Here is a 26,794-nt window from a genome sequence, read left to right as displayed (position 1 = left end):
CCAAGGTAAATTCCATCTTTATGCTGAGCACATTACATGTACTGCTTATTTTGTCATAGATCTATGGTCGTGAGTGAACCGGTGAATTTAAATTGACCTTTTTTTTCCTTACTCCAAGTTAATATATGTGGGACATATGTTCTCGTTTTGGTTAAGTACAGAATCATTTTATAACAAAATATGCCATGGATTTTAGAATATATTTTTTGTACTTAATAATTTTGTCACAGACTAGAGATTGCAAATTTCTAAATCATATACCCATTGGATTATGTTAAACTTTACCATGTTAGCATTGTGTTCTCATGTTTAACATTTGAGCTAAATTTTGATTTAAATACATTTATAAAAAATATAACCACAATATACTCCGTGAATGAGTGTTGTATACAGTACATATACATACCCACACATGGCAATATTAGAACACGTTGAAAACAAGTTAGTCCCCAATAAGACGAATAATTAAATGTCAATGAACACTTTCCCCAAAGACGTTTCAGCGACATTAGCAATCCTTCAAATTAAATGGTTATTTAATGAACAATTTACAGCATATTTAATTTGAATTGACAAGCCCGTACCGCAGATAAGCCAATAGAGTGAGTCAACGCACACTTAACAATACTTCATAGGGTGCTAAACATATGAAAGGTGGGGTTCTTAACTGAAATACTTTGCAAGCTCGTACATTGCAGCACGAATACAATTCGGTATCTTCAAATAACAAAATCACTTATTCACTATGACTTATGAACTGTCTTTATATTGTATGTTTACAGATGTGCACTTAAAATCCATTTGACCAAAAAATACTTATGCTCAGTGCACAGAGTCTATGCGGTCATTTTGTACATGTAGGACAAACATAAATAGACACAATGTCAAACTGCATCTTAACATGCAGCATTTGTAAATGTTAAAAGCAAAACAACTTCAATACTGCAACATGTACGTTGATGAACATATAATTATTAAATCTATATTTCGGGAATCAAACGGCTCAAAGTCAAAACGTGCGCGTTTTCTCGTTAAACAGTGCCGTGCTTACCCAGAAGACCAGGTTGAAGATGAACATGAGATACTTGAGGCAGTAGATGCAGCTCTGGGCCATGTTGCAGCGCTTGAACTCTAGGAGAAACACAAAGGAGAGGTCCAGGTAAAAGACGACGTACTTGCTGGGTCCCTTCGCCAGGCCACGGCCGGTCTCCTTGGCCCCGGCACCCGTGCCAGCTCTGACCCCGGCGAAAGTGGAGCCTGCCGGGCACTGGGCACCGGCCGCGTAGAAGCCACTGTATCGGTGGAACGAGCCTCCGTCCCCGTCCACGTCCCCATCGCCGCCTCCCTCGCGCTCATCAAAGTCCTGGCTGTCCAGGGAAGGGCTGCCACTTGGCGTGCCGGCAGAGTCGGCGCTATCCGAGTGATTCATGCCTCGACCGCCGTTCCCACTGCTCCCTCAGGCCTCGCACCGGAGAGCTGGTTCCATCGTCACCGTCAAAGCGGCCCTCAGTCTCCAGCCGGGGACGCCTTCAGGGCCGACCCCGAGGGCGCTCGGGACCGGCGGCACCCGGCGTGAAAATGCGGATGGCGCGGCGATTCGGCACTCCGCATTCCTCCCAACACCCCCACCTCGCTCCCGGAGCTGCAACCTACAGCCCCCTTAAACGCAGCACACACTTGGCCACTCTTGTTGTCACTTTGCAGAAGTGCGCACGACGAGCAGGTAATCCATCAAAGCGGATCCCCACAAAGAGACAGTCTCACGTCCCATTCTTGGTCGTTCCATTCGCCTCTGCTTTAAGTAGACCGCGGCTTGCACAAACGTGGAAAAATGAGACCACTACATCAGTGAGCAGCAGCATGTCCACGCCAGCAAAGCGAGCATCGCTGCCTGTGCCCTTCCTTTCACAGCGCCAGAGGGCTAACCATTAAATAGCTCGCAGCTTTTGCTCATTACTAAGTCTGCATCTCCACCGATCCACCGCTCAGCCGGCGAGGCGGGCATCACTCCCAGAAGGGGATCACTCGCAGGCGCAGAGGATTCTCTCCTCCTCCTCCTCCCTCCTCCTCCCCCCCTACCTTTTCACACAGTCCTCCTCCCCCACCCCACTACCCCGCAACCCATCCCCATCCCACGCTCTCGTCTCTGGCCCCCTGCCTCTCGTGCTTCACACAGCAGCGGAGGTGCGTTGCTCCGTCCGCCCGGGGGCTCCTCCTCCCTCGCCTCGTGCACAGCCAACCGGCGACACATCGACCGAGGGGGCGACACGAGGACCCAATTGTCCCGAAACCCGCTCGCTGCCCACCTCCGTTTGGAGAGTCGTTCCATTCGGCCGCACGTTTATCACAGAGAGAGACAGACATTCTGCCTCGTTTATTGAGTGTTGCGTAAACCTACCCGAAAGTTACATTTCCATGCTACGTTACACCCCACGCAGTGTTTAATATTTGCTGATTTATTACAAGTAGAGGGCATGTGAAGTTTTATTATACGGTAATATATCATGATTAAATTAATGTTTAGCTTTATTTCATATATGAGACGATATGAGGTTCATTGAAGTGTGCTTTTCATAGAGCTTTGCCAGAACACTGAAATGGAATACGAAATTGCTAGAAATCTATAACAGAATGACCTTTTAGGAAAACAGTACTGTACGAGCAGATTCCAGTGAGATATTTTTTTTTTTACCACGGGTATATAAATCCATTTAAACTCATTTGAAATGTGTTTGCTCAGTACTTTCCAATAAAACGGATCATAAGATGGTACATTGGCTTTTCTTCCGTCTAAATATTTGATCACGAATTTTTAAATCAATGCAATGTTTCTAGGTGGAGTTTTTGCTTGTGTATCTATATGTCTGTAGACACAAGGTTATCTGTAAAGCACACTTAAGCCACACAGATCAATGGTTCAATCCACCCACTGAGGGTCCCAGAACAACTGTGTTCAGAATGAAATATCCAAGTAAGCCTCGATTTGCATTAGAAAAAAGTATTTAATAGGAAAACAATATAACCCTGTTTTGTCTGCCCTTGTCAATCCACTGCTGGATAAATGTCTCCCTCCTCACAATATTCTGGATATGAGGTTTTTATTAATTAACAAACTTCACAATGATTGTCAATGCAGGTTGGTGAAATGATATGACTCTCCACTGATGTTAGTCGTAGCCAGGAATCAACTCAGGCCACCAGATGCAGAACACGGTTCACTCGGCCACTGTGCCATCACTCCAACCCCAAGATTTATTTCATTGGTAGAAATGTTACTTTGTTTTAATTGCATGATATATAAAACAATGCATGCACGTACGTATGAATATGTATGTTGAACTTATTTCGCACCGTACGTAGCCAACCGTGCTAATCGGAGGTGCAGGCAGGGGCGGAGCCAGGGGGGGTGACAGGAGGGGTGACATTCTGCGTATAAGTGTACGACACTCGGTCTGGCGGACTCCGTGCAACTGCATTGTCAGAGTGTGTCGCCAACCGATGGCGTCTAGTTCAACAGCCTGACTCTCTAAATATTATTGAAATAAAAATGTGTTGAATGTCACCCCGGCCTGAAATCCTGGCTCCGCCCCTGGGTGCAGGCATAGAGGATTCTCCCTGTTTTTGTGTGTGCATATACATGCATTGGAGCCAACATGATATAGTTCCTCACAGACGAATTGCAAACGAGACAGTAATTGCCCCTACATTGTTATGAACCTCAATGCAAAATGGGTAATATAATTTAAATGGTCCTTGAATGCCATTGCATCACAATTCATATAAGAATGTATAATCTGTACATAACGTTTGTCATCAGGTTATGATAATGATAACACATACTAAGAAGGCAACAATGATCTAATGCTAGGCTTGCTATGAAGACAAATGTTATAATCTATCATAGGCGTCAATATTGATGTATTACCATGTATAGTTAATATATGGTAATGAATCGACATGGGTGCCTCTGTTGAAAACAAATGAGTACATTTGGAATCCAGTTCTTGCCATTTTTTGTAAATTGCCCCATGTGGCTAGATTGTGTTACCCCAAACATAACATTCCTCTAAAATGTTCCAAAGGATACTCAGAAAAAATGGGTACAGATTTAACATTGCTTGTAGGAAGGCATCATCAACCTTTTTAACACAAGAATAATGAATAGTAAATTAGAAACAGAATGCCATCAGCTGCCATTATGCGACAGACATTCATGTACAGCTTCTCTTGCAGAATCCGATGACGAATCTTCTTTGCTGTCATTATCCTCAAGGACTTTGTCCTCCCAGGTGCAAGAATGCATACCGTGACATTTCCTGCAAATACCCCCCCCCCTTTTTTCTGTGGTCGCACTGTATTCATATTGAGACAATGCCAAGGCTGGGGGTTGGCAGTTTACTGTCATTTTGCACCGAAGTCCTTCATTACAAATCAGCAATTTCCATTATTTTACTTTTTCATTCCCATTTCCCCCTAAAAAAAAAAAGAGATACATTTATTTTAAATAAAAATGCCAATATTCCTTATTGTGCCCTTTTCTGACTGCACAGGGATTGATGGTGAATGGCATGGAATCATAAAATCATGGTTATGCGCAATACAGTACAATAAAGTCTTATTTTAAAATGTTCACGACAAAACAATAACGCTGCTGAAATGCAGATAATAACAAATTGTAGCCCTTTTGTGAGTCCTACTGCTGTGTAAAGGTCTCTCCAAGACATTAACTTGCAACGCTGTTCCGCTGTTGTCTGTCAGCCAAGTTGCCCTTGAATAAGAGCCGCGTAGCTCAATGGGTTTCACTCTGGAAATAAACTTCTGACATTTTAGGCATGGGGGGTTTCACCCACAATTCACCACACTGGTCAGTGTGAGTTGCTGGGGTGGGGGGGCAGAACTCTAATTGCCACTTATGTCAGCCACGGCCAGGAAAATAACTCAGGTTTCCAGGTTCGTACTGCAGTGCTCCCTCAATGTTTAAGCAAAGGGCAATTAGCCTACCGAACATAGTCCAGAAGGAGAGGATAACATACATTTGTCAACATCAGTTAATTTGTCCCAATTCTTAAGTGATCAAGAATCACATCATATCCATATTGTCAACCTATACAACACAATGATATATCAGTAATCGACTTACGGACACAATTAGTTTCTGAGACCCGTTCGTAAGTAGGAATACAGTAAACGACTGTATATTTAAATGCACACACACACAAAACACTCACTCCCAGCACGAGATTGACTCATTACATCTCACGGAGGATTGATCATCGGAACAAAATAGTGCTGCGGTTCAATTTGCAAGTGAGAGTTCGCGTTTTAAGTCAATCTAAAAAAAAATATTTCATGGAAGCAGGTTCGAAAGTGTGGGTGTTGGTTAGTCGAGTGTTCGTAAGTCGAAGACCGCCTTCCAATACAATTTGGCTTTATAAAATGTCTAAATGCAAGTGCATCTCAATACGCTTATGATGAATCATACTTGCAGTGTGTGGGGCATTTAATGTATGAAACAAAACACCTCTGCTAAAAACATGCGCAACATATGAGCAATTGGAAGTTTTATTGTCTTCTGAGCCTCAACAGAATGTACATAGAAACAATTATAAATGGATATTATTTATGAACTTAAGGCCCCCACAGTTGGTGGCCACTGCATGGCTCTATATTCCAATGCATTGTATTTGACCACAATCCTCTGAATGAAATATTTGTAATTGTGTTTTCATGATTGGCATGCATAATTTCAGCTCGAACATCATGGACACCGTTCCGGAAATTATCTTGGCACGCAAGATCCATCTGACTGTCTCTTGTCCTTTTGGATACTGCAGTGGTGTGTGTGGTGATTTAACAACCAAAAAATGTACATGGGTACTGTTTAGCGTTACCAGATGCTCTTAGGGACAGTACGAGGAGTATTATGGATAGGCGTAACTTTTATTCTCGTGTTAGTGCCTAACGCAGATAATCCCTACTCGAAACCATCCTGGCAACATCCGAGAAATTGTTAGGTGAGAAATTAAGCCTGGACGTGATAACTCATGCCTGTCCAGCTGAGCTGCGAAGATACTGGATGAAACTGGGCCAATGGAGGGTTATAGAGTGCAGCTTACAGAATTGCAATCATTTTGGATTCCGTTTGGCACAACAGCAAAGATTTCATATTTCCCTTGAGTACACCACAAAGTTCCCTGGCTTCATTTGGTTTAATTGCTAGCTCAATGAATGGCAATTTTTACCTGTATTCAAGAATAATGCTTGTGAATATTAATGCACAGACTGCTCTTATTAACATCAGCAAATCAGCTCTGCCTTTGATTAGTTGTAATATAAATGCAATTTAAGTTTCAATTTATACTCGTTGAAGAGATCAAATATGATTTTAAAGGCTTAAAATAAAATTATGTAATTGTAAATACTGTATTACAAATACAGTAGCTTATATCCCCCGTAATTGCAATTCGCTCAAACAACATTACAATTAGTTTCAAGACAATTTAAAAAAAATGTACAATTAGCACAGGGTATGCACTGGTGGATACAAACCATTCTGCAAGAATTTTATTTCACTTATGCAGGTCACCTACTGAGAACACAATGAAGGCACTAATGAAGTTACCTTCTGGCTTAATATGCTGTAGGCAATGAAAAGTTGATCAACGTGCACTTTCAAATGTGAAGAAGTTATATTTACAAATGGTGTAAAGCATCACCGAAATAATCAGTGGCACCAATTCTACAGTTTTAAACAGTTTAATCGTTCATTTTGTGCTTTTTCTCTCTCAATCATATACCAATTATACCAGTGCATCGTATCAAGAGGTGAAAATACATCTTCTGTACAACTTGTGTAGCAAACAGAACAGCACCTCTGGTCAGAATGGTTCTAGAATATGACATCAGAATTACTTTGATGTTACCTCAAGACTCGTAATTATCTACACTGGGAGCAAACTCTTTTATACTAGCCTTTTGTCCGCCCAAGGACGGGTGTATTGCAATAAATCTGAAACTTGCACGCGAAAATCAGACCGCGACGTGATATTGCATCCATTCGTGTGCAATTTGTAAGGGCGCGGTGACACAGACCTATTTCATTTAAAGGTTATAATCCCTTGTTCATCACGACGTCCTTTTTACTTTGATGTCTCAACAACAGCGTTACGGAGATCACGTGAAGACGTGAAGGTTCTGCCTTTGTAGTGAGGGTTGTGTGTTGACGCTGAAGAGGGGGAAGGAGGCGCCTCGCACCCCCCCCCATGTGGAGTGACGTCAGCCGATAATTGTTCTGAATGGGGGGGTGTCCATTTGGAGGACGTCACTTGCTCATGATTATTAATGAGGGGGGGTGAGTACTCCATATTGAGTGATGTATCCGTCTCATTATTATGAATGAGGGGTGGGGAGGTGGCAATTTGGAGGACGTCACTTGCTCATGATTATTAATGAGGGGGGCTGGTCGATGTGGAGTGACGTCACGAGCGTTAAGGACAGACATTCCTGGGTGACGATAGTAGGTATGCAGTACCCTGCAAATGATTATCGCATAGCAACACAACTGCTTTGTTTTCAATCTCAGAAATGGAAGCAGCCTAAATCTGATAGTACATTTGAGAACCTCGTGTAATCATAGTTGGCTGCCCGGATTCAAACCCATGGTCTCAGGAGTTAGTGGCTAAGTGATCTGACATGGTATTATTCTTCGGAGCCACCATGCCACTTATTTAATTAAATACTGTGGTTGCTTTAAACAATTAACAAATGCAAATTGAAATAATGTAAATGCAATTACGTTACAGCAATTCAATTACAGTACTCGAAAGAAACAAATAATTCCACTAGATTGTTTTCATTTGTAACATGGGCATATGCAAATCATTAGATGGATGGGTCACTTTATTTTTTATTGGAATTTTTTCTGTTGCTTATAAGAACCTATGCGATTGAAGACACTTACTTGTATGTAATATCGATTCCATTTCAATTTGCAGGGCGATGTATATCACAGCTTGCATTACACATAAACATGCAGCAGCTTGATTAAATTATGCATAGAGAATAATTCCGGAAATGTGCGCACAGGAGCTAAACTCTGACTTTGAAGCAGCTGCTTTGGGTTAGCTGTGATATACTCTTTGGTTCTATTCGGTAAAGTCACGTAGGTAGTCACGTAGGTACGTAGGTAGTCACGTAGGTAAAAATAGCTGTGATATCCAAAAACTTCCAGATATATTGGAGCACGCATGTATGGACAATGTAATCATGATCCTTCCATATATCATAAATTAACATGAAGATGACTACTTGGTGTCACCCAAAAATTGCCGCTGACAATTTTTGTCACTGACAATTTTTGTTCAGTGAACGCCGTTTGGATGTTCGGCACAGTTTGTATGTTGTGTGTGTTTTTTTTACGCAGTAAATTTTGATCATGCCATCGTGGTCACAGAGGTAATTTAAATTTGTGACAGGGTCATGAATTCTGTCAGGAACCCATTTTCTATGGCAGTATGAATTCAGGATTCCCAATATAATCAACTACACAGAAACAAATTCTCACTCTTCCTAACAGTGCTTCCACAGTTTCCTAAACTAGAGATGCCTCCTTGTGTGTTTTATTATTGGGTGCTGCGACAATAAATAGCACAACCGCACACAATTTAAACCCACATTTATTTTACTTTTGTTTGCAAATAGTTTATGTTTTGGGTTGTATCTTGTTACATTATCACACATTGCTTTTCAGCGACGCAGCAAAGTTTGAAATCTATATAATAAACTGTTTTACTTGCCATCATTGCATGCATTCACATTTTGAATGCAATATATTACACGAGTAAAATGAAACACGAGAATATAACCATATTTAAGTCGTGTCACGTATTTCATAAAAATGTGATCGTTTTCAGTTTGCCGTGTTTTTAAAAGTGCAGCATGACCCAATTCGGGGGGGAAAAAACTGGACAGCTAGCTTTCTTCGCTGTATATAATGCTGGCGTGGTATAGATTTTGTTTGGCCACATAAGCCTGTGGAAAGCATTTACTCCTTGGGCTGCCTGCACCTATCACTGCAAGTTTTTTATAATAATCCCTTCCATGGCGGGTCTCAGAAGCGCATCCCAGTGACAATGCATCTGCACCAATTCAATTTCCTAGGGGCAGTCACTCATGAAGGTCTCACTGAGTGCTAGCACAGTAAGCCTGCAATACTCTATGCCACTGCCCCCCCCCCCCCCCCGTTCATCCTCAACTCTGTATTGCATGAGGATAATCAATGCAAAAAATAATCAAATGAGGAATATTCATACGTACATCACAAAGCTTTGGAGGTAAAAAAAAAGAAATCACAAATGGCATCAACTTTTAAATAGACCCCAGAGATGGTCCTGTCTGCATGCTACTTGATGCATTGTTATGGATTTAATAATTTAGCCTTTTTTTCATGTGTTAGACCAGGTAAGCATCTATGTTTTATAGGCATTTAACAATTTCCCACTTCCCCACTTCCGAGTTCTAAGACTTGCATACAATTCGGGGTCGCAACTCGATTTAAGAATTGATTCCCATTTCTCATATTGTTTCCATCCTGCTTTTATTGTTTAACATTTTTATCTCCTTTGTGTTGACTCTTTCATGCGTCTAAATTAGCATGCCATTTACATAAATCGAAAATACTGATTATTGTATGCGTGACCCCATGTACGAACCATGAACGTAAAAAAAGTTATTGTTCCACTCACATTGTATACACACTCAGTGCAGGCATACAACAATTCCAGGGTGTTTTGGAAAGATAGACCCAATTTCAAAGCAGCATATTTCACGATGGCAACATGTTACAATTATACAAAAAGTTACAAACGGTTTAATGAGTTATCAAGTTTTACTAACCATTTAATAAATGCTCTATGTGCCCTCCACCTGCTGTACGGACAACATCAAGACGATATTTGAATTCGTCCCAAACGCCTCTCAAAGTGTCTTCTTCCACTGAAGTCACCGCTGCCGTGATTCTGTTTTTGAGGTCATCCAGATTAGTCGCTAATGGTGGCACAAAAACACCACGGTCTTCGACGTATCCCCACAAGAAAAAGTCGCAGGGTGTGGTGATGTCTGAGGATCTTGGGGGCCAAGAGTGTAGCACCAAGTCTTGGGGTCCCGTGCGATCTATCCAATGTTGAGGCAGTGCATCTTGCGAATGACTGAGGCTAGGGAGCGGCATCTAGCAGTAATCATTTGAAACTCTATGCCCCGCGCTTTCAACTGTTAAGAGTTTCATTTATGGGCGGTTCGTGGTTGCAGACATATAGCGATTCAAATCGGAGCAATCATTTCAAAACACCCTGTATTTTAAAACCAAAACCATTTGCGTTCATGACGAGCAAACAAAACAATAAAGCACTTTGTAAGTACATGATAAACTTAGCAAGAGGCGGTTGGGACAGCATTTGAATTAGTTTTGGAATTTTTTGAGACAACTAATTCAGTGGAAATATAATTGACTAAATTGCTCAGACATATAGTGGTTCAATTCAACAGAAGGTGTTTGGAAAATTTATTTAGAGTGATACATAATTATACGTAATTTTAAGATATCTATCCCGCTGAAGATGAGGATGAACATTCAAACCTACTTTTCTTAGTAAACGTGTAGTGACATCGTTGGATGTCACTGTGTATGTCAATGAGAGGCACGGCGCGTGTGATGTACTGACATCGCAGACACAAATGGCATAGAACCAAAGAGTATCGCAGACACCACTGAGGGTGGATGCAGTACCGGCCCTAGCGGGGCTCAGGGAGCACCGACTGGCAGCAATGGATGGCACCACACGCTAAGTGCAGTGCCAGCCCCTACAGGAGAGGGTAGGAGGGTGCCGGCCTCGGAACGGCGTTTCAAAGGGGGCCATGGCGCTCTGGTTGAAACCCGGAGGACACGTGACCGGAGGTGTCTATCCCGGGACCCCCAAATGGGGGGGCTGGGGTGATCACGTGGCCAGGTGGAGATCCTCCTCGAGAATTCGAGGTGGTCGTGGCTAGGGGCGGAGCGAGTCTCGCCACGCAGAATATCAGCCGGGCCCCCCCCCCCCCCCCAGTGGGACTGGCGGCTGTTGTTCATCCCGAAGACTTCACGTCCCTACTCCACGTTCTACAGAGTCTCCAACACGAGGACCCGGACCCGAGCTGTGGTCCGGTCCGTTGTAGCTAGTTACGTGTGATTAGTGTAGATAGCATGGTGGTCCACCACCATAGAGTACTATCTGGTGAAGGGGCAGTTACCCCTTCGTGTTAACGCGGTAATGGTAATAAATGTGTTGCCTCCAAAAGTACGTCTGAGTCTCCGTTTGAGCCCACTACAAATGTATTGAGGAGATTGAATAAAAAAGAACAACACTCTTAATTCTTTTTCGATTTAAAGCTTTCGTGACTGCAAGGATTCATCTTCTTTGGTTCTTTCGGCAAAGTCACGTAGAATGAGAATACAATAATAAAATTAAATAACACAATAAAATTCTCACGACGTTTCGGCCACAACACAAGCAGCCTTCTTCAGGTGAAAGAACAGAACAAGAACAGAACTGTCGATTCAGAAGCGACCTGGCCATAAATGATAGCTCAGTGGAGTGGGTTATCATGTGGAACTCTACAGCAGTCAAATACTCCAAAACGAATGTTTATAATAGTGGAGGGAAAAAAACCGGAGGACCCGGAGAAAAATCCACACAACCACAGGGAGAACATGCAAACTCCAAAAATACAATAGGTGTCAGGGTCGGGGATCGAGGCAGATAACATCTCACCACCTTGGCACCCATAGAGACTGACAAAGAAAATGTAATTAAAACCTGCAAGTAAACAAAGAAGAACGGAGAGATGCACGTTTGGGATTGCATTGACAAACATAAACAGCAATATGTGTATCAAGGAACAAGTACAAAGTATTTATTATTATTTTATTATGTTTTATTATTATTTTATTATTTCCCTTCTACGTGACTTTACCGAAAGAACCAAGAGGAAGTACAAAGTAGAGAAACATTATCAATTGTTAAGCGTAGTAAGTGGACCTGGGCAGGACATATTGCGAGCAATGATAATCGCCATTAGATGAGACTGGTGATGAAATGGCAGCCAAGGAATAGAAAGCTCCTCAGAGGACAATCACCACAAGAGATTGAGCAATGAGGTTATCTCATGTGCAGCAGTGAAATGTATTCTGGCATCACCAGACCACAAGCGATGGCGATGACAGGAGGAGGCCTTAATTGAGCAGTGGACAGAAACTGACTGAAGGGAGAAATGATGATCGTGGAAAATCCAAGAAATGAATAATTTCAGTATGCCTAGACAAACAAATATTTACATACAAGCATAATGTATGTACATAGGCTTGTACCTACATACGGACTGATGTTTTCACTTCCTGCCTATGTGATAATAATCACACTAAACAAATTCTCGAGTTAGATTCATTAAATGAATTTAAATGATAAACACATGTTTAACCACCCCGTTTAATTACTGTAAGATTTAAAGTACGTTTAAAATAAAAAAAAGAAATTGTATATACAGTACAATAGTTTCCATTTACGTCTAAAAACGACAGATTAAAAACTCAACAGCCGTGGTGCCCTTTATGCCCAAACGCGAGCACAAGCATGGGTGGACTACTGTCAGTGTTCACTGTTTATTTCCAGCAAGAATCATGGGCATGAAATCATCATGTGTCGCTGCCCAAGTTGTCAGAATCCAGATATAACTTTTAATTCTCCAGTGAGGTTACCAAAGTCCTCTTCACAGAGTACACAATAAACAATAATAATAAAAAAAAACGCTGTACTTTGATGTATCAGCAGCAGCATAGTTTCTCATTGTCAAAATGTAACATGTGTGTCCGTACATGTGCACGGCACTGACACTTTAACCTCACCGAACGCACTTGCACACAAGTGTTGTTGTTGCATTGTATTATACAAATAAAAAATATTCTGCTTACATTATTATGTACTGCAATAAATTTTACCGCATGCAGCTGGTAATGCAGAATCTTCAAATATTTTACAAATATCGTCACAATGTTATTTCTGCAGCTGAAAACATACCATGTACGCACAGTATAATCTGCGGTTCTGAAAAACAATTTTACGCACGAACAAGCTGTGTGCATTTGTAGCGGCCTTATTGACGTCGGAGACTGTTCACTTGAGGCAACACGTATTTATTACAGACACTTCTGTTACAGTAGCGAGTCTTATACTTGAAGAAGTAACGGCCTCTTCACCCGTACTTTATAGAGGGAAACGTTCCCCGAGCTTTAGCCCACGCTAGCTCCCTGGTTCCCTCTATCCTATTCCTCTCCCGGGAGGCTATCTGACCTGGCACAGCTTCGGCGCAGGTCCCAATCACCAGCCACGCGAGTCCGGCCCTCGGAAGGACATCGGCCCTCGTGGCTCTGGTGTCGCACACCCTGGCTTGCTCTGCCCGGCCCTCGGAAGGACATCGGCCCTCGTGGCTCTGGTGTCGCACCCTGGCTTGCTCTGCCCGGCCCTCGGAAGGACATCGGCCCTCGTGGCTCTGGTGTCGCACCCTGGCTTGCTCTGCCCGGCCCTCAAAAGGGCAGCGAGTCAAAGGAGTGCCAGGGTCTGGCTAGTCGATCGTCCTTCTTCACTGGCTCTTCATCTTGACTGGGTCGAACTCACTCTCAGCTCCCCGGGTCCCACCTTTTATACTGTCCCTCTCTGAGGGTTGGGGCTGGGAGGGATCACAGCGTCCCCCACAGCCCCCCAGGGCGGTGGCTGTAGCGGACGTGTTTGTGCCCACCGTTATACAACCGCGTGTCACCCTCCCGTAACACCTCTACACATTTCACCGCACAAGTTCTACAGAGTGCAATGGAAGGTGTATTAAAACTAAAGGGCAATAATTTGCTCTGTGAATGATAACTTGCAAAGAGGCACAATGACACAAAAAATAGAATTACAGATCTCCTCTGGAACTGTAGGGTCCGTGAAAACTATTATTATTGGTGACCCTATTCCTCCTATTATCCACAATTATCTGTGCTTTTTCCGATCCTATTTTTCAGAACCGCTTCCTATTATCTATGACACCTTCATGGACAAAGAGGAGTTCATCAGCAAAATCATCTTATTATCCGCAATTATCCGTGAAACAAAATTTTCGCCACAGATAAGTGGCGTATATTTAGGAATAATAGGATCCATGATGTTTGTGTCCCACATTAACACAAAATAAGGCGATCTCCAGTACAAAATGCAGCTCTGTTCTAACACATGTGATGCCACGACCACCAGCGTTCACAGTGGCAACATTCTACATCGCAATTGGAAAGTTGACGCAGCACTTTCATGTCATTAATACCATTGAGGAAAACATCGGAAGATTGCTGCACATGGAGAAATCTAATTGAGTGTAATAAATGTCACGAGAGTATGGTGCAGTTTCTATAAATGATCACCATTCCTCTAACAATGACTTTCACCAATGCCAATGCAATGTTGGCACATTTTATGATAAAGAGTAAGTCTAACTTATCCCGAGGCTTGAAAATGACACGAAGTAAAATAACGTATAATTAAAATGTATCCATTCACAATATTTTTTATCCAGTAACTTCAAACAACTGCTGCATTGCCCTCAAGCCACCTTGGCGCTGTGCATATGGACGATATCTGTGTGATCCATAAACATTTCCTCCATCATCATCATCCTCATCAGCCATAACTAGTACACTGCTCGATGAAGACTTCAGAAAGCCTCCGCCATATCTCTCAACTATTTATCTCATACCGCCACATGAGCAAAATGCATCGCTCCTTCTCCATAGCTGACATCCTTATGGGCACGTTCCTTCCCTTAGCTACCACTCCTTTGTTAGCTTCGACCACCAGCCATTCTCCTTTCCACCAGCCACCCCTCCACGGTGCCGAATTACAGGCTTGCACCAACCAAACCCTTCTGCGGCCGTCTGGAATGCTCTTCCGATATTAGGAAGCCACTGGAGCTATGCACTTTTAAATCATCGAGATTTAAAACATTTATTTCGAACTACTTTGTGTTCAGTTTGTTGTTCCTTCCCCCGCACATCCAATTACCACGGTTGGCTACGTACGGTGCAAAAGAAGTTCAACATACACACACAGTGTTAAAATACTGGCGATATAAAATCTGGACGATGCTCCAGAAAACAGCAATTAAATTTTCCGACTGCACGGGCAACGACTTCTTCAACGGCATACACGAACCCCCTCCACCCACAGTACCATGTCTCCGTTAATTTAACATTGCCTTCCCATAGCGTGAACACAGGCTTGACCCTCGATGAACAATGCGTCAACGAATGACAAGAGCCAAAAAATTGCATAAACGGAACATGTCAACCTAAGCCCTCTTTCATAACCTGGCCCCCAATGCTGGACTGCGGAGAGAATTTGTACAGCACTTAATGTGTAAAACTAGCCAAGCAATGTGCGGCATTTCATTTGACACCAACGTTAACTGTTTCCGTGCATTGTGACTCGCAAAATGCTTAATCATATCCTCGCCCGTGACTCGATGCTGACAAATGTTATGGGTTATGCGTTAACTTTTTTTAATTAAAACCAAATACACAAGCATGGAGTTATGGTAATTAATAAATAGGCCTCCATCTGTCAGCCTATCCAACCTCCTGCATTCCCTGGCAAACTGCTAATTCCTCCCGTCAGACATGGCCAAAATGCAAATGAATAAAGTACGCTCACTCCTGTTTCGCAGTTGGCAGCTAAATGAAACACCCCATGTGACTACATCCGGAATCCTTTTCTAAGCGGCATGCCTGACTTCATTATACGCGTGGTTGGCAGCCACATCCAAACCTTTCTGACACGAGAGAATAAGAAATGCGAAATGCATCCATGCGCAATTTGATGACTTAACATGAAAATGACACGGTGTGCCGGGAAATGCTTTATCGTTTGGTTTTAATCCAGTTGTAATTATAGTGGTTTAAAATGTAAAGTCGTTTTATTACAGTGCATAAAACATTAATTTGTTCAATAAATATGAACATTTGTACTTTTTTCCTCGTGCAGCGTATTTATCTTAGAGGCATAGAGTCATATTTGAAATACACACGAGATAAATATTGCAGTTTGCTGCACCCTCTGTTTCAAAAGTATATACGTAATGTACTTGCATGCACATGGATTATTGGCTTGCGTGTGATATTAATATCCTGCTCTTAAAGCATTTTACGACTCATCGTGTATAAATAGGATGCAATTATGAATTAACAAAGTGCAGTCTGATGCACAGTGACAATCAAATACTGTTATATCCGAAATTGTACTCTGAAATTTCAAATCTGAAATGTCAAATGTAGCTAGAAAATGCATAGTATGTATCAATACCCATACCTATGTTAACACAATGAACAAGTTATATTCTTCAACAGAGTCTAACCTATTTCACTTCTGAAATAGATATACCGTCAAACTCTGTTTATCTGTGACCGGGTTATTCGTGAATTTGTTTATCCGGGGTCGGCAAAACACGGTTCTCTCTTCGAAATATCCAGGGGGCTCGGCCATCGAAATATCCGGGGTCCAGATGACGGTTAAACAGAGTTATTTGGCAAATTCACCAAATATCCGAGTTAACATACCCTCGGACTGCCTCCTGCTACCAAAAAAATCAAGTATGGGTGCAAATGCCGATGCAGCGCTTTCTGCAACGCACTGTTGAGGTCCTCGTTCTTCGGCGTCTCTCCCGAACACGATGGCAAGCGAGCTCGCTTGCCATACCCATCCCTGGGAAGCAATTTTCCACGTGCAGCAGCACTTGCACAGCATTGCATGCAGCGCTGCATTCACTCGACATGTAATGCGAAATGCGAGAACTGCTGCAATTGGGTATTGACTTCCGATGGATGGGTATGGGAAGGGAGCTCGCTTGCCATCGTAAACAGCTGGCGATTGTGACCTCGTTCTGTGACGTCAAACTTCGTCACAGAATGCGCTCGAGGATCACGCCTGCTGGACACGCCCCATTTGGTGATGTTTTTGTTTACGTTGTCACAGGTGGGTGGGTTCTCTTCCAATTATCTCGGCCGTGGATAAAAGGAGTCCAATTATCAAGGGGTTATCCGTGATCATCCCACTCCCTTGGACATTTGTAACCGGGGTACCCATCCTCCCATTTGCCCAGAATAAATGGAGCTTGACTATAGGTCAATCCTTCAACGTGGACATTATACAATAGAAGCACTGTCTGATAATTTATGAGAACGTGAAACCAAATCGCACGGTACTGTTCAAGTGAGCAGGCCACTGCGTATATTATATGAAAATGCCGTGCTTAAATATATAAACCACTCTTCACAGTTTCCCCACAAGCATGACCCATCTTATCACTTGACTTGTGTAAGTGGAAATAGGAGTTCTCGAATGCACGGGAGCTCAAGTGGAACAATGGATTATCGCAACATCTTTGCGGTGCGGTTTTAAGGCTTGGACAGCAGTGGCATTCGTGCACAGCTGCAAGAGGCATACCATAATAGCTGTGCGATTCAACTCTGTTGGAACGGTCCAGGTGGTAGCTAAAAAGGCAGGTGTGAATTGCACATCGACACGCGTCCTACGCAAGCAGTGGTAACTGTAACAAAACACAGCACTCACCGTGTGCGGAATTCTTTCCGTCAAATTGAGCCACTGCGGCACCAAGAAGATTGACAAAACAGAAAAGTTTGTATCGTCACTCTCAACCCCCAAGCAACTAATATTCCAGGCATGTCCAAAGACGAATTAAAAAACACACACACACCGCTGAAGCATGCTCATGCAATAATGTACGAGCATCTATCGCACGGTATGGCCTGTGATGTGACACTGGGTTCATAATCACACTTTCAATCAAGGCTTTCCTTGCTGCTGGCAGCATGCATAATCCCTGTCACAAAAACAAAAATCCAGCCACTAATTGGCAAAGTGATGGCAACTTTTCTTTTAACCTTTATCGTGTTTCAAAGAGCAATATTTAGAGTGATATAATTTGAAATTACACTGGACAATTACAGTGCTAGAACAGAATTGTACTCAATGTATGGCAACACTCTGTGATCACGTGTTGATGTGTTTCACAGTCATCAAGTATGAAAGATAAATTAGTTCATTAAAGCATCAATGTGTTTTGTCTTTATCCCCAATTTTATTCTGATTATGCTACCAGCGTCATGTCACGAGACAAATAATCCATTCCCAAATCTTTCAGAGCAGTACATGTCTAATGTTAGAAAATCGCTTGAAAAAATGAGGCATCTACTTAATTCTGAACTCTCTGCAAGAGACGTCTTATCCACACTAGCAGACAGCAATTGATCATACACTCTACTTCAGAGAGTAATGCTCATCTGCCACAATCATGACAAATGACATGTGATAACTTTCTCTAATCGTGGGTGGGATGCCAGGATTCCATACCAGGATCTCAGCGGTATTAACTCAGTGTGAGGACCTCTAAGCCACCCAGCAACTTCTGGAAACGGATACATTTAGAACATCAACGTCTCTCAATATCTAATGCCAGAGACGCCTATGTATACTCAGTTTGATCTAGACACGCCGACGACATGCATTCAGCCCAAAATACAGACAGCCAAAATCTGCGTCACACGTGAAACATCAGATCACACATTCCTATTTTTATCAGCTGATAAAGCTATGATACCTCACGCTTATTGTATACCAATGCCTGAGGAGATATTTTAATTCATGTGATACTCAGGTACAAAGTACATTCCAACCACTGTTTTTATGAGAATATTGTAACGAGCCACTGTCTATCCACTGTTGGATGAAGGAGTCCATCCAATAGCAACAGCTTTTAAATACAAAATTGCCATAAAAAAATTAACCACAAATTATTCGATTGGGATGATACATAGCAAGCATCACCCCGTATTGGCAGGCTAATGCCCCAGGTCACTCTTGCATATGAGACATCCTGGTTTCTTGAGTTCTAACCTGATTAAACAAAAATAAACTTAAACTTGAAACTCATTGTCTTATGGTGCCATAATTAATGTCATTCCTGCCCATGAGATGATCCTACTGATCCATCTCCATGGTTGGTTGTCCTTTTGAGCACATTCTCTCCTTTGGATTACATTCCATCATCCCTTTTAACAATATATGCCCGCGGCCAAAGTGAACTTATTTTCCATAACAGTTGATATGATATTCAAAATTTAGTTGATATGATGTCTGTAATTTGCATTAATCACTGATCTATGTGTTCCTCTTTCTGTCTCTCAGTGCAATTCCAAACACACATCTCTCCATGCTTATTTTTGCACTTTCAGCCTTTTACTATTCTTTGTAAGTGCCCATGCTTCTGATCCATGAGTTATGGTGGATAATATACACTGATTGAAAACGTTCTTATTCACACAAGGCAGTGTGTTGGTTTTCATTATCAAATTTAGTTGACAAAAGCACCCATCCTGCTCTCATTCGCTTCTTTATTTAATAATTTTGTTCCTGATCTCTCTTAACTAAATGTCCTCTGAATATATGTTTGTGATTCGCATGAAACACAAACATTATTAGAGATATAATGACTTGGCCCATGAGAAATTAAAATATCCACTATCTGATGCAGGTCCATCTTAAACAAATTATTGCCAGAGCAGCAGTTATATGAGAATGGCCATTTGAAACCAAATCCCCCAAAATAGCTATCACTCTAAAACGCATCCTTACGAAAGCTGTCCTCTGGCTTATGTCAAGATTGAATGAGTGGATGTATATGTCTTTGTCTCTGCAAAAGTTGTGTGTTACATACATAATAAAAAACAAACTGTTCCATAAAACATATTGCCTAAGCGTGTCATTAATTTAGTCTGGGTTTCACTTGGCCTCGTCTTGCAAATAACGTCACTTCCTTCAACTCCCAACTGGGTTGGTTTGTTCTAAGCATAAAAATTGGCTGGGCAAGTTGGTTGCTTGCAACATGCCTCTCAGCTGCTTACAAATTGGGTCACATCTCATCAACTGTGTTTATGTGACTGCTCTACGAGGCTGCCTTGCCAGTTCGTGCAGTGGGAAGACGGCCCTGCCTCTTTGACAACACAGGAACACTGTCCGTCACGATTGCTATCAGGCACGTCTAGATGCCAGTTTCCATCACCGCCGCGAGCAGGAGAGATCCAGCTTGATGTCCCTGGAGCTCAATATTTCATGAACAGCATGTCAAAATTATCATTTTGTACTGCCAGGCTACATTTAGTTGGCTCTCCGAGCTCACTGCCGTCTTTGATGTATTCTAATATTAATATAAATATTAAATTACATAAGACGTCAATGACAGATGGCCTCCTCTATCCAATTTACATTGCAGTTCATGATTCGTAGCACCGTATAAGTATTAATAAAAGGAGTTAATTAAAAAATATACGGAGATGGACCATTTGAATCGGTAACACACAGTTATTAATTGGGATCATCCAAGCTTGTTACGCACAATTGCGATGCTTACATTGTGTAAAATTGCAACACAAGTGAGATATTTCTTTCTTTCCATACAGTATATCCATGTTTATAGATAATTTTGTTTCCATTCATGAGTGTGTAAAACGTCAATAACATTTCCTGTAATAACTTACAAAACAATAAAACAGTGACCAATATCGGCCTAAGGTGCATTGCATATTGAGCGGTTTACATTTATGAGCAATAGGCCTATATGAATGTTTTTTTACGTTATCTAATTTACAAGTTTGTAAAATGTTTTAGACAATCGATACAATCAAACGGTGCTTTTTGACGAGGTCACTCACTTTTCATACATTCAGGCAACAGACTCGTGTGATGTAAACACACTGCATGGATCTTGCATGGGAAAACCCTATGAAGGCAAACTACAGACAGATACAGTATACGTGCTCTGAATGTGTAACACAAATGTAACAAATGTAACACATTTATCTATTGTGCACATATTTAATAATTTGCAATAGAAAATGTTCAATATCGAATTTGCAATTTTAAGATATTCAAAACACCCATTCAATTGTGAACTAAACTCTGACTCGGTCAAAATCAGCAGTTGTTAACAATATGATCCAGCATAAACCTCTTACAAAACGTGCACTGCAGGAGATTAAACTACCTACCTGATTGAACAAACAGCTTTTGTATATTAAAATGTGACATTGTACTGTGTGTGTATAAAAAATTATAGTCTTTATCTGTCGCTGTGAGCCATCTATGTTTACCATTGCTCCCCGTTCCATTGTAAATTGTGTGATGATACAGCGCGTTGATCTGACGAAGAGCAAAAATGATGTGGACCACAGGGAAGCAAAGGGTCTGGACATCATGAACCCCTGCCATGGAAAGAGAATTGGTTATAGAGCTTGCTAATGTTTTCAGGGGTTCATCACTGCCCTTCCAAGACCCCTTTAGAATCTGCCAGAGTGGTATTGAATCCAGGTTTTGGTGTCATGCTCTCCAGGATCCCATCACACGATGCAATGGGGAAGTTTTGAAAATGTCCACATACCAAGTGTTGTTTACTTTCGTGGGCTCATGCAGATTGCTCTGTCTGACCCGTCTTTGGTTCCAGATGATAACGCTAATATAACCCCGTTTGATTGCACATATCCTGCGCAACAACTGAACAACTGACCCACCAGTTGTGAATACAAGCAGCTTGTTTTTTTACGTTATTGCCCGTTTCACAAGTACTGCAGAATACGTGGATTGTGCCCTCTAGTGGATCTAAGTCAACGTTAAGCGAGACAACTGACAAATGGGCATTGCTGGCTTTTTGTCTCTTGGAAAGAACATTACTGTAGTTACACACTCCGTATGGCGGAGCACTTTATAAAAACGTCGAAAATACATGCGGATATATGTATAGTTGTATTTAAAAAATTGTTCATGAAGATATCCTTCGAGTAAACGTGGCACGTTGGTGCCAACGTTGGTCTAACGGTTCAAACCACAAGCCAATGTTGGCCCAACGTTGCATATTTATGTGGCTATATTATTCAAGGGAATAAAATAAAAATATTAACTTTTGTTCTGTGTTGCTACATAAAATATATGTTGTAGTCTAACAGCCTATTGTCTCTGTGTGTGTCTCTCTCTGCTTGTGTCTGTCTATGTGTCTCCGTGTCTGTATTTTATCTCTCTCTCACATTTAGCAATCTTTGGAAGAACGTAATCAACCAGGTAGGGTGTTGACTGTTGTGTTAGCCGACTCTCTGTTGTATTGCATTATATTTCTAAGTTTACTAGGTTTGTTTTCTTATTCATTCTTACCTGATGGTGGTTGCTTGCAATCGAAACTTCGTATTTTATTATTATTTAATTTATTTTCTTCATACGTTACTTTACCGAAAGAAGCAAAAAGCATACTGGCTGTTATAGATTTATCTGAACCAGCAGAATGTATTGTTTTGTTAAGGAAACTCTAGACTGTTTAACATGTAGGCTTTCACAACCAATATTACCCAAAAATACCTATATTACACAGACTATAAACTGGTAGCAACCTTCTGGGTCTCACGAGCAGTCCGATTGGCTAAATACTGCTGGTTTATTAGATGTTATTGATAAGAGCATTCCCTAAAAACAATGAGGGCTGGTCAGCACACAAAACAGAATTGTATAACAGCTCACAATGCAAGCTACTTTATTGTAACTGGGACGCATTGATCAAATACACTGTGGCTTTAAAAGCAACGTTACATAATAGGTTGACGATTGGACAATGGCCCTTCCTCATAGTACACACAGAGAGAGGCTAGAGAGATAAAGTGAATAATAGAGTTTGAGGTCACACTCTCCACCATGTGGCCAGATGGGAAAACATTGTTGTTATTATAGGTTATTATAAGTATCATTATAAAAAATACTTATATTACTTTAAGTATGATTAAAGTTGCGTGACTAAATTGTGCCATTTGCGAATGTTGTTTAAAGTTACCCAAGGCGTTGCTAGACACCGGGGTATAAGTCCTGCACGTCTCTTTTTACGACACACATTAATTATTTTATTGCACAGCTGCATCGAGCATGATTCAACATTACAAGTACAAAGTACACTTCTAAAAGCACACGTAAATCGTAGTTTTTTTTATTGTACATACCAACACATGTTATTTTCTTTAAAATTACACGTTTTTGTGATGCTGCGTTTGCAGTGGCGCAATAAGACATAAACTCAACACATTCATTGATAACCCTGCCCTACAAAGGGAAACAAGAAGGATACCATAGGACCTGCACCTCCGATTCGCACAGTTGGCTACGCGCAAAAGAAGTTCAACATACATTGGCGACATTTCGGAAAATATGTTTCTTTTTAGGGTAGTTTTATTGACGGACGCGTCTCACCTATGTTAGTCTATACATCGCAACACATTCGTCAGTAATATAACAAAGGGTACATATATGATAGGTGACGTTTCAGGCAACGAGCCTTCTTCATAGCACATAGTAAAAGAAAGTCCATCACCTGAAACGTCACCTATTACGCAGTGTTATTGACAAATGTGTGGAGGTTTTATCTAGTTTTGCCTGTGCACCACTGCCCATGCAGCATTACCAAGTCATGTTAGTTATTCTATGAAGGCTTGACTGAAGTTTTTTTTCCGATTATAATGCAGTGTGCTTGTTAATCACCAGGTGGCAGAACCCGCCCACTGCTACATAGACAGAATCATGCTTTGGTAATGCCTCCCATTTACGATCTTCAATGTTATAAATCCCATCCAATATGTGTGATTACGGTATGAACAAACTGGTGTGCCTGCCAGCATGATGAATTTACCACAAATATTAACAATACTACATTGGGCAAATATTAAATTCTGCTGACGTATCTAACTAAAAGATATCTTAGTAAAGCATAATTACATTATTAGCGTTTGTTTGGATACCAAATGAAACAAATTAATAACAAATACCGCCCAAGGGCCGTCCATAAATGACGTCACGCGATTTTGGACGATTTTTGCCCCCCCCCCCCCCGTCGTCACACGGCGTCACAAAAAGTCAGACCCCCTCAAATATGACGTCACAAAGCTCTGACCCCCCCCCCCCCCTCCTCAAAAATAAAACATGCTTAAAATCGCTTTAAACTATTGTCATTGTAGTGCGTATTTAATGTGCTGCTGCACTCTGATGTTGTAGGAGAAAACATTTATTAAAACGTCTATTTAATTAAGTAGAACGTGTTGTCTATATTTATTTAAAGTTGCGCATTTTGATGTGACGTCACAATTCTCAAACCACCCCCCGCCTCGTCACACATCGTCACAAATGTCTGACGCCCCCCCCTCCCCTAGGTGCGTGACGTCATTTACGGACGGCCCCCAATACATTCCATGGGGTGAGGTGGAGTGGGGGCGCAGAAGTTAGCGCACTCCACTCTGAACCTGGTGACCTGTGAGTGCAATTCTCGGCCATGCCGAACATCAGTGTGGCTAGCGCATTCTCAACTGGTCTGCCTTCACCAACCCGCACTGATCAGCATGGTCACACTCATTACACACACACACACAGATTGAGCACGATGCCTGACCGATCTCGTCAAGGAATATGAACTATCAAGTGAACTCCGGTCATCCTCACAAGCAGCAGTGGTTTTTAGCAAGCCTTCGAACAAAAACGGTGACTGCATCGCACGCTTTCAGATGCACTTATGCGGCCGTCTGGAATGCTCTTTCATCCGATATTAGGAAGCCACTGGAGCGATGCACTTTTCAATCTAGACTGAAAACAAATGTATTCAGAACAGTTTTTTTGTGTTTAGTTTGTTGTCCTTCCCCCAAACCTCCGATTAGCACTGTTGGCTACGTACTGTGCCAAAGAAATTCAACATATATATGACCGAAAGGCATGGGGAGGTCTTCATCCAGCACCAAACTGGCAAAATTGATAATACATTCCCCATGTACTATTCCAGGCATAGAACCATGTTTCTGTTATATACACCGTACATGCAACGTTTCAGTGTAAATACTCGCACATGTGAGTTGCAATTGTCAGTTGAAGATTGTTGAACAGCAGATAACACACATTTAAAATGTATAAACAGCAATGAATAATAATCAGCATAGCGTATATAACTGCCGACAAATTAATCAGTGGCTAAAAATGGGAATGGGAAAACGAGTCTGGATTATTTCTCATTGTGAAGAGATTTTCAACTGTGACTTTTGCCATTTTCTCCAGTGTACCGGATAATGAAACGTGGGAGACATTTGTGACTCACATACATTGTGCCCTGCTCAGTGCTAAACTTTAAACGCCATTTCCTGCCCTCCCTCGGATATTTTCCAAACAGCCATCATGTGAAAAAAAGACACTCATTGAGTTATGTTTACAGTGCAAACAATGTATGCTTTGAAACGTATCTCTTGTGGGCGGTGGTTGCTTTTCATGGTTGTTTGCTCCACTCGCGGTTACCCTACAAACTTCATATCCCTGAAGCAATAGAAATACCATCAGTCAAGCTACGTTCACGCAAAAATAAAACTAACCCATCGTTTAACATTTAAAAGACTTGCCTTTGTAATCCCTAAACTGATGGTCATCGTTTGTCTTTTTTTTTAATCCAAAACCATAAATTTAATAAAATGTGCCTTTGTTTCCAATTTCATAAACTATCCTTGTGTTGTAAGCATTTAAGAAACAAGCCTTGCCTTCATTGTTTAGCATTGAGATAAATGTGTGGTTTTTTTAATCTTCAACCCGTGTGCGGTTTGCCGCTTTGGAAAATCAGCCATACATATCTTAAACAGGACCCCTTATAGCCATGAATGGAATGGGTGGAATAAAGTGGATGGTGGAAGAGAGATGTCTCTGTTGGATAGCGTCAATGATAACACATTATCTCTCCCAAAAAGGACATACAACTGTTTGCATGCAGCAGAAGATGAAGGTAAATGCTGTGACTCTGCACAAAAACAAACACCAGTGACACTGGGTGCTCACTCATTCCATGATGATTAAATAAATATCAACACATTCGTCACTTGAACTGCCTCTTCATGAAAACATTAATAATAGAACAATATATCATTCGAATATATCATATATAATGGCCCTTCTTCATAGCACATCTGCTATGAAAGAAGGTCATTGCCTGAAATATCATGCGCTTATATTTTTTTCCTTTTAAGGCAGTGTTATTGAAGAGTGTGTTGGTTTTGTTATTTTTGGTTGTGTGCCACTACCCGCACAGCATCATCAAATAATCTGTTTGATGCAGATTCAGCGTAATTAATCCATGATAGCACTGTATGCTGAACTTCTTTTGCACCGTACGTAGCCAACCGTGCTAATCGGAGGTGCGGGAAGTCAGAGGTGAAAAAGTTCATCCGTGCAATTGACATTTCTTTTTTTAGAATCTTAGGACATCGGGAGAACACAAAGTACACGAGCCAGAATGATAAAACCCTAAGGACCACGCACTTGACTTTGAGTATAGAGTAGTAATCATCGTCCTTGATGTGGTGGCGCGGCATTTAGGACACTGCCGGCTTGAGTTCTATTCAGTGCGATGGATAATATCAGTGGCGAGTAATAACAGGTCCCATTCCGCCCCACCACCAACAACCCTCCACCACCTCCCCGAAGCCTTCACCAAGCCCTACCTACTGACCAGCGTCGCGAAGTAATCTAAACCAAATACCATGACCGACATGGCATGGGAAGACATTCATCCAGCAGTGGATTTATAACGGGCTGCAAAGGTCATGATCAGAGGGTGCTGCATA

General features: G+C 41.7%; 1 protein-coding gene across 2 annotated transcripts in view; it reads right to left on the bottom strand.

Annotated features, from left to right (window-relative positions):
• Positions 1-26,794, bottom strand: part of LOC116939924 (tetraspanin-4-like) — a 68,544-nt gene that overhangs the window by 37,013 nt on the left and 4,737 nt on the right. Inside the window, exon 2 of one of the 2 annotated variants that reach the window (XM_032948981.2) lies at positions 1,052-1,131. In XM_032948981.2, the coding sequence (XP_032804872.1) occupies positions 1,052-1,114 (63 nt within the window). In that variant the 5' untranslated portion in view covers positions 1,115-1,131. Of the gene's footprint in view, positions 1-1,051; positions 1,567-26,794 lie in introns of those variants that run through there. The other variant, XM_032948978.2, reaches the window with a different exon arrangement.

This window comes from Petromyzon marinus, chromosome 7 (genome assembly GCF_048934315.1).
Source record: "Petromyzon marinus isolate PM22_M1 ecotype Great Lakes invasive population chromosome 7, UKy_Petmar_22M1.pri1.0, whole genome shotgun sequence".
NCBI lineage: Eukaryota > Metazoa > Chordata > Hyperoartia > Petromyzontiformes > Petromyzontidae > Petromyzon > Petromyzon marinus.
This window is presented reverse-complemented; position numbering and strand designations above follow the sequence as displayed.